This window comes from Cryptomeria japonica, chromosome 9 (assembly GCF_030272615.1).
Source record: "Cryptomeria japonica chromosome 9, Sugi_1.0, whole genome shotgun sequence".
NCBI classification, from domain to species: Eukaryota; Viridiplantae; Streptophyta; class Pinopsida; order Cupressales; family Cupressaceae; genus Cryptomeria; species Cryptomeria japonica.
Genome location: NC_081413.1, coordinates 55,621,377 through 55,631,611, shown reverse-complemented (window position 1 = coordinate 55,631,611; position 10,235 = coordinate 55,621,377). Strand labels below are relative to the sequence as shown.

The 10,235-nt window shown below is 34.3% G+C and overlaps 1 protein-coding gene across 1 annotated transcript; it reads left to right on the top strand.

The window, feature by feature from the left end:
- Positions 1–8,174: 8,174 nt before the first annotated feature.
- On the top strand, positions 8,175–8,762 carry LOC131040501 (uncharacterized). Its single transcript, XM_057973443.2, has one exon. The coding sequence runs from the start codon at positions 8,175–8,177 to the stop codon at positions 8,760–8,762; it is 588 nt and encodes a 195-aa protein (XP_057829426.2).
- The last annotated feature ends 1,473 nt before the right edge of the window (positions 8,763–10,235 follow it).

Genomic DNA, 10,235 nt, shown 5'->3' with positions numbered 1-10,235 from the left:
AAAAAGGCTAAAATGATAAATAAATGTTAGAAACTAAGGGACAAGGGTCCCACCGGGCGTGCCAAAATGTGTGAGGTGAAAAATGATGATGACAAACTATTGTAAAACCACAAAGAACAAACCACAACAAACCCTAGTTCTACAATAAAATATTCACCATACACTAATGAAGAAATCTAAGAACATGCAAATTAACAAATTGAAACAATAATACCATTCACATGCCAAGTTGGGTTTGATCTCCATTGTCTCCTATCTCCACTTGATCTTGTTTGATATGTTTGCTCTCAGATTATGTATGTGCACAAGAGCTCAACAAAGAACAAATTGTGGTTGTAAAGTTGCTTGATCACAAGAAAGCTTGATAGACGCATTAATTAGCTAGTTAGTGTTGTGAAAGAATAAGAGTATCCTCTTATATAGAAGACATTTTGGAAAATGGAGGGATAAGATTAAAAGGTGAAAGAAATAAATGGTCAGCTAAGATTATAGGGTAGGTAAAAGAAAATAAAATAATGAAGGGGGTATGTAGAGGATAATCAAGAGATAAATGACATGTGTCATAGAAGGGAAATAGCTATTGAATTAAGAAAAATAAATAAAAATTCATTTAATTAATAGAGGAAGTGGGACCAATTAAATAAATAAAATATTTATTTGATTTAGGGAAAAGATAATTTAAATAAATAAAAAATATTTATTTAAATAAGGAAAGGCTAGAAGAGGATAAATGAATTAATTAAATAAATAAGAATTTATTTAATTAATAGAAGACTTAGGATAAGATAATTAAATAAATAAAATAATTATTTGATTAAGTTAGGACAATTTTAGGTGTCTACAAAACAAAAAATAACAAAATTTTGTTTAGAAACTACTTGAGAAAAAAATTGGTCCTCGTAATATGCCAAGATAAACCAAAAAAAGAAAACTAATTTTTTTTAGAAAGTAGCCCAAAAAAAATTTGGGGCTTGTATTATGCCAAGATCTCTAATCCTTTGTTGTCTTGTTCAACAAGGGATCTCTAATTTTTTGTTTCTCAATGATTTTAACGTAACAACTAAATAAGAGCTTGGGCTTGAAGTGAAAAATAAATGTTGAAGCTCATCACCATCAATTTCACCAAGGAAAACACTTCCATAGAAGAGAGAAATGATATGGTTCACCAAGGAAATGATATATTATGCTATGATATCTTACAATGTGTACAATAGCCTGCTTATATAGCTAAGAAGTGAGAGAGGTGAGAACATGGGAATTGACATGAGTCTTAATAGGATACGAGAGTAGGTAGGGTAAATAAAAACCAACAACTGCTTACTCAACTACAAATGTTAATGCAAGATAAATATTAATAAATAATATTTGTCTAACTAACTAATGATGATGCCTAAGTAAACTTAAGAAAGAATAAATAATATTTACTCCAACATTCAAGATAGAAGACATTACATGGAGATTTACACCCTGTTCCATTTCTAGAAGAAATTTGACAACATAACCTCGGTGAATCAATCCTCTCCTTTGAGATCTTATAGAAGACACATGTATTTATAAAGCTTACAATGCACAAAGTAGTGGTTTCCACAAACAACATCCAATCATGAAGATGTCACATTTAAGGCACCACATACAATGGACAACAACCAAAACTAATTGTACCTACAAAGGCATCCACATTCCATGTAGACTCAACATGGAAATAGAAATTGTATCCATGCACAAGTCCACTTGCCATAGCAACTTCCAAACTTGAATTTTCCAAGTAGGAACTAACTTCCTACAAAATAGTACCTTTCCATAGTCAACTCAACAATGTTGGGACACGTGTCACCAAAGCACACCTTTGAGAATTTTTCACAAAATCCTTTGTCCAAATGAGCACCCAAGTGACAATTGGCACTATATTGATCTCTACTCACATTACATGTAGGAATAACCTCCCATACATATCCCACAAAGTGATATGACAACTATTAAAGTTAGCAATTAGTATATAATGCACTATTTCCATCAAATATAATCCAAATATTAAATGTGAGACACATTAATCCCAATAGATTTCTCATAGTTTTTCATCGCATAGCTTATAGTTTGGCACGATAGGGAGCATGTTATCAAAGGTGGATTAATGTGGCTTTACGCCTGCTAGTTACATATCTGCAATCATGCCTTCCATGAGATTATATCTCTTTGAGTCATACTGTCAAAAAATTCTCTCACCTCCTTTGTATTTCCACATTGGCATGCATGTCTATGAGGTCCATTACAATTGCAACATCCAAAATATTCATCTTTCAATTAGGCTTTCATGAATACCCACACATTCTCCCAAAGCTCTCATTTTAGCATCATAGTGAAGATCCTAGCAAAAATGTTGTAAAATTGATATTACACCTACCAATACATTTTCTTTAGAGTTCCTCAAACCTTTTCAATAGATTCATCCTCTAACAATTATGCAATCATTTTATTTCATTGAGATGATGCACATTTGAAGGTATTATGTAAAACAAATTACATGCAGTGTCCATGCTTCTACATTCTATATGTATATTGACCAGTGCACACCTCTTTGATGGAAACCATACATTACTCCAAATGCTTCATGTTGTCATTGATTCTCATAATCCATTTCAAAAACTTCGATATTGGACATGGCTAGAGATATATTGGTAGATGTTATATAGTTTGGCAATGTCATTAGCATTTGTTTGAAATTTTCAAGCTGATTCAAAAATTCATTTTCATATACCTTGTGCATTCATGCAATCCTTGAATCTCATGATTTAACATGTCTTTTAGGCATTGCTTAAAATGGTTAACTTGTTGACTGCATGTGGTAGAAGAGAAGTGGATTTTACCTTTCCATCAGCTAGGTACAATTGTGTGAAATTTTCTTAAGCCTTTCCAACAAATCCATTTTGGATAAACCTACAATCATAGTATTCTAGGGTGCCAAGAGCTCTCAAAGCCAATTTTCATAACATTTCACTTGTTGTCAAAGAATTTAAAATTTCTTTCACAAGTAGATATGGCAGTTTGCTTCTTTTTAAATTCTCATGGGTAGGATTTTTTAAATAGAGATCATAGTAGCATTAGTGGAGGTTTTGGTGTTTCAAATGGGGTAGCATACTAGCTTTAATGAAAGTTTTGGAGTTTTTAATGTGTTAGCATAGTAAAATTAATGAATATTTTTGAGTTTCAAATGGTGTAGCATGGTAGTACTAGCATTAATTAAGGTTTTTGATTTTGGAATTAGGTCTAGTGCATAGTAGTATTAATGAAGGTTTTGGAGTTTTGACTGAGGTAGCATTATAGCATTAATGAAGAGAATGTGTGTGTAAAGCCCAAATCCTAACCTAGCATAGTTAATAAACCACTTAAATTCCTAGAAGGATCTCATTTATAAAAAAAAAATACTATTAAAAATATTTAAATTATTTTCACATGCTTACTAGAAAAATTCCCTAAAAAGAGGAAATGTGAATAACTTTTGACTAGTAAAAAAAACTTTCATGATTTTTTTAGGATCACAAAGATGTCATTACAACCAAAGCCTAGAAATATAAATTCATCTGGAGTGAATAAGTTTTTTAATTAAAAATAATTTTCAAAACTTATTTGATAAAAATAAGAACTTTAAAATCTCAAAATCTAGGTTGTGGGTCAATACAAAAATTGACCACTTTGTTAAAATAAATACAAAAAATATTCTTGCCAATCCATATCTTGCAAAAATTCAAATTTAATTATTTTCATTGAAAAATCAAAAGTTTAATATCCCCCCAACCTGAAATCATACCATCTTTAAAACCTACCACATTTGTTGAAATACCACTAGAAACATTCTCATTGAAGTATTTTGTACCATCTTTGATATATTTTAGTTTTATTTTTTTATTTTATTTGTCGCATCATCATAGCTACTCCTAGAATTTTGATTGAGATGGAGGATGACTCTTCTTCAAATAGTTATGTCTTCCAATTTGAATCTAATCACTCATGAAACTCTAATGATAAATGAAGGAAATGATAATCATATAACACATGTAGGGTTGTCATTTCATAACTGGAACTTACTTGACGAAGTTTTTTAATTTTTAATAATGCTTATCATTTTGATACAAAAAGATTAAATTTTGTGTGATCAAAATGAGGCTAATAGGTTAATAGATATATAAGAAACTTAAAAAGGTTGTGCATCATGGCACACACACATGAGGTGAGAATCATAAGGATCCATTGGTGTGATGGAAAATGGAAGGCACTACACAAGAACAACATTCCCTCCCTAAGGAACACACATTTGATTTTGTGACACTTATTTACATAATAATTTGAGATGGACAAAGAAGAAATATGAAATATGTCTTTCAAAACTCAACACGATGATCAAAAAATAAAATGAACCCCCCTAAAAATATACAATGATATGCCACTTTATTTTAATACATTATAGATTGAAATCGATGTACAAGTCTTCAAAAAAAGTCATATTCATAATCTAAACTAGAATTTTATCATAAAAATAACACCACCACTACATAGATTTCAAAAAATTAAGCAAGCTGAAAAAATGGAAACCAAAAATGTCTGTATGAGCTTCTAGATTTGATTGTGTGAGCTTTTTTGCATCAACGTTTCAGATCACACTTTGGGATCCATCATCATGTGGATTTTCTCCTTGTGCTCTCTTCTTTCATCCTAATGATGGATCATAGAGTGTGATCCGAAACGTTGATGCAAAATAGCTCACACAATCAAATCCAGAAGCTCATACAAACACACTAATGGATTGTGTAAATCTATTGATATTAACCAAAAATGTGTTTGTATGAGCCCAAATGAGCCTCTCAAAGTTCCAAAAACTAGGACTATGCAGAGCGATCTCTGAGAAAATTACAAAGTAGAAAAACTTCATACATTATTTTGCAAAAAAAATTATACCATTGGATAAAGGATGAAAAAATATCCAAAATAAAAAAATTTCACTCAAAAAGATGTCTACATGCATGAGAATGAGCCTCTGGAAGTTGTAGCAAAAATTAAAATATGTAAAAGCTAAAGGGGGCATATTTGCGGTGAAAGGGTTGATGTCAGTGTGATTTTGAAGTATGACATCATTTGACACAATGGGAAAAATATTCTTCTGGTGTCAACTCAATATTTCATCAAATATTCTCTCGGTGGCTCAAGCGACTAACAACTAACAAAAAGGAGGGCAGGTGGTAAAATATTTTATTTGATAAATGAAATATTTTTTGGCAATGCATCAGGATTGCAACCATACCTATAGAGAATATTCCTTTCACCTAGATAGGGATGATGTCATCCTTGCATAGAGTAGTACCTTATTAAAAAAAATTTTTAAAAAAAATGAATGCCTGCATAGAGACTAAATTGTAGGCATATAAATCAAGGCACATGATGATGCAAAGGTTAACATCAATGTAGTATGAATGTCATGTGATTGTATAGATCCATTAGGGCCAACTATAAATGAACCCAAAACCCTCAAAAATTTGTTTGTCATCAAAACAAGTGTTATATATAAAAATTTATTTCTCAACCACATTAAGAGCAACTGTGACATCCATTTTTATCCAACATGCACCATTTAAAAACTGGTGGCCACAACCCTCACAAATTTAAGAGAAGGGGAGAGGAGTTACAAGCTTGCTTTGATACCATGTTGGAGTAACCAAGATATGCTTGCAAAAATACAAGTCTCCACAAAAAAGCAATGTGCAAAATGAGAAATTCCATAAACATCCTATGTTAAATGTGCATATGAGCCTTCTTTATAAAGGAAATAAAAAAGAGGTGAGAAGGTAGGAATCAAACTTTGACTATCCCTCCAAATACGAAACAAGTTTAGGACTCCATGGACAATTGTTGGGAAAAATGATGAGTCTACATGAGGTGAGATAAAGGTCAAGATAACCTCATGTGAAGTGTAGTGTGAATAGGACTCTACCATGTAGATTAAAAGATAACTAGTTACACAAAATCTCTTTTCACACTAACAATAATAACACATTCTATCCATTGACCCTATGAAGGCGACTAGGAAAAGAATGGTCTATGTTAGGATTTGTGTGGGGGTGTCCAGATCTAAGGATTTTCCTTTGTCGGTTGAGCTAGTGTTGAAGTTGGGCACGTTAGTTCAAACTATTGAGTTTGAATCGTTACCTTTTGTTTGCTTCTTGTGTAAAAAGGTGGGCCATTGGGCAAAGAAATGCCCTCATAACTCCAAGATAGATCCTAATAAAGGAACTATTGTCTGGAAACCCAAAACTGTGGAAGCAGATACCCAGAATAAGAACGGTGATTTTGTGCACCAAAAAGGGCCTAATGGGAGCCATGAAACCAATAAGAAAAATGTTGTTCAAGATGGCTAGAACAATGAGGTGAAAGTTATAGGCCAAGAGGAATATAACAGAGAAATTATTCATGGTGATCAAAAATTTGAGACCAAGGACATAGATCTGATGATCACATCTGAGGAGGGTCCTGATCAGGTTGAAGATGAGATAACTAAGGAGAATGTGATCATTGAAAATTGTAGAAGAACAGGTTTTGGTGGAAGATTTGGAGGAGGGAGAACTTTCCTTGAACCCCAACATATCCAAGGATATGGAAGAATGCTCCTTCAAAGATTGAAAAACTTCTTCGGTTCTTGGATCATCATTTGGAACTCTTGAGCTCAATGATCTGAAGAAGACTTTGGAGGATGACTCTTCATCACAACACTCTACTTGTAACCTCCCCGACTTTGATCTGAATATTGTTATTTCGGACACCATGCAGTCCTCGAAGATTGATAGTTCTAAGAGTTTAGAAGGAATTGACTTTTATGAAGAAATGAGCCACACTAAGGTGGTGTCGAAGAAAAAGAAGTCTCAGTAGAATCCTAGAGTTACAACTCGTAACAGAGTGAAGGTAGATTATTTCATGAAGGCACACTGCACGATGGGCCACCTCAAAGTGTAGGGAGAAAATATAACAGATGGCAAACAAAGCAGGAGAGCATACAAAAATTAGTGGATGGATCATAGAAAATAATCCATGACAGTCTATTTAATTCCCTTGGTAAGAAATGAAGATCCCATCTTGGAATATTATAGGTCTTAATAGCAGTCATAAATAGGACATTTTTTGTAATATTATTAGGGATCATAGACCATATATTTTACTTATTCAAGAAACTAAAATGACTAAAGATAAGGTGGAGAAAATTAAGCTCTCTAAATTTTGTGAATCTTATGGGAGTAACTCTGATGGGTCTTTTGGGGGAGTTTCTACCCTCTAAAATACCAAGTTTATTCATTGCACTCCTATCTGTCACGATAGTAACCATGTTGCTAATTTGTTTAAACATTCAAGGGATGGGTTTTCTTGGATTCTGTCCAATGTGTATGCTCCTAATAAAAAAGTTTGCGGGAGGAAATTCTGGCTACAACTCTCTTCTTTTCATAGCTTTTATCCCAATACTCCTTGTCTTATTATGGGGGATTTTAATACCCCTCTTACGGATGCTGAGAAATTTGGGGGATCCTAGATACAGATTGATTGCAAATTGGACTTAGCTGACTTCATCAATGGTCAAGGTTTGGTTGACTTGGATTTATCTGGAGCTTCTTTCACTTGGTCCAATCGTCGTGTTGGTACTGGACTGATTCAAGTTAGGCTTGACAGGGCCTTGATTTCTAAGGAATGGATCCAACATTATATCTACTCTCTAAATTCTATGCTTAGAATTGGATCTTACCACCTTCTTATATATTTTATGGCTGAGCCTAAAAATGGTCTGCGAAGGAGGTTTCCGTTTAGATTTGAGAAAATGTGGCTTTCCTACCCAAACCTCTCCAAATGCGTGAAGTATTGGTGGAATGTACATGTGGATGGCTCTGCTATGTTTCAGGTGGCTAAAAATTGAAGGCATATCAAGGAGAGGGTTAAAGAGTGGAATAAAGAAGTCTTTGGGGACATCTTTGTTCAGAATTCTGATATTCAGGAGGAGTTGGTCCTGATCCAGGGTAAAGTTCAACATGAATGATATGTGAATGATAATTTTGCTAAGGAGAGTGAGGTTTTGTCCAAATACCACAATATAATATCTTGGGAAGAGACCTTTTGGAGGTAGAGATATCGAGCCTTATGGCTCAAGGATGGTGATAAAAAGACCAGATTCTTCCACATCTCTACCCTTAAACACAGGGCTACAAATAGAATTGGTGATAAAAATAATTGACAATGAGGATGAAATAAGTAGAGTTGTTGTTGAGTTTTGTGCTGATCTTTTGAAGAAAGATACGTTGTTGGACTCGGAGGCTCAGAATATGTTGGTTGATACTATACCTAAAATTCTTTCTGAGAGCCAAAATCATAATCTTGGTGCCATTCCTTCTAAGGAGGAGATTAGGAGTGTTGTCTTTTCTTTTGATGGTAGTAAAGCTCCAAGTCCTGATGGCTTTCCTATGTTTTTCTTTCAGCACTTTTTGGATGTGGTAGGGGAAGATGTGTCCAATACTGTTAAAGAATTTTTTGGAGCTAGATCTCTATTGAAGGAATTGAATTCTACCTTCATTGTCCTCATTCCTAATAAGCAAGGAGTTGATTCTTTGGATGCTTTTAGCCCTATCAGCTTGTGCAAATCCTTCTACAAAATTATTTCCAAGGTCCTTACATCGAGGTTGTTGGGTGTTCTTCCTCTTCTAATTTCCCGTCAACAAAATGGCTTTGTGCTAGGAAGATAGATTCTTGACTCCATCGTCACAGTTCATGAAAAAATTCATTCTCTTTTGGAGGAGAAGTCTCAAGGCTTTCTTCTGAAATTGGACATTGCTAAAGCTTATGATAGGGTGGATTGGTGCTTCTTAAAAAAAGTTCTTCAGGCATTTGGTTTCTCTAGCAAGGTGATTAGTTTGATTTGGCAGCTCATTTCTACTGCCTCTTCTGTTGTTATTGTCAATGGTTCTCCGTCCCACTTCTTTAGAACCTTGGGGGGTCTTAGGTAGGGTGATCCCATATCACCTATTCTCTTTACTATAATGGCGGAAAGTCTGGGGAGATACATTCATAAAAAAAGTTGTGGATGGATCCATGTAAGGTCTCAAGCCGTCCTCTACCAATTTGATTTGCTCTCTTGTTGATGATACCATTTTAATGGTTAGCTCCTTTTTTGGAGAAGCCAAAGTCATCAAATCAATTCTCAACATCTATGAAAAAGCCTCTGGACAAATGGTTAATAGAACTAAAAGTTTTATCTATTTTATCAACACCCCTAAGCAACGCCAAATGAAGATTGCTAACATTCTTGGCTACCTCATTGGTAAGGTCCCCTCTACTGACCTGGGCCTCCTTCTAGGATGTAAACCTTCTGAGTCCTTCTAGAAATATTTAATTGATCAATTTAATAGGAAGTTGGTTGGGTGGAAAGGTACCCTTTTGAGTCAGGCTAGTAAAATTCAGCTGCTGAAAGCAACTCTTCAGAACCTCCCAGTGTATGCTCTCAGTTTGTTCAAAATTCCCTCTAAATTTTTTGATATTATTGACAAAATTCAAAAAATATTCCTTTGGTCAGGGGTTGAGGAAAAGAGAAGAATCCCTCTTATTGCTTGGGAGAATGTCTGCAAGCCAAGGAGATTTGGTGGATTGGGTATTAGAAGCATCAAAACCTTTAATAATGCTCTTCTGGCTAAACATGTCTGGAGGTCTTACGACTGTAGAAGGGAATGGAACACCTTATGGCATAATAAATATCTCTCTAATGTTAATTCTTTGTAGGATTTTTTGAGTTCTTCTCAGATCCCCGTTGGTTCTCATCTTTGGAACAATATTCTCAAGGATAGGGATGTGGGATGATTGTTGGATCAGGAATCACTCACTTGCTTTTGATCCTACTTTGGGATCTTTAAAGGATCTTTGTGTGGCTTCTCATGGCACCATGGTAGTTGACTATTGGAAGGAGGGTAAGTGGGTTAATCTTCTTGTTATTAATCCTTCTTTTACCCAATTGCAAATTTCCCTAAATTCTTTTGGTTTGGAGGAAAGTGTGGAAGATGAACTAATCTGGAAATTCAATCCCAATGGGAAGTTTTATGTGGCTTCTGTGGATGTCTATAATGAACCTTATGTGTCCTAGTGTTCTAAAGTTTGGGTTAAAAACCTTTCACCTAAGGTCAATATGTTTTTTTTGCTCCTCTTTCTTTATAAAATCTTAACTATTG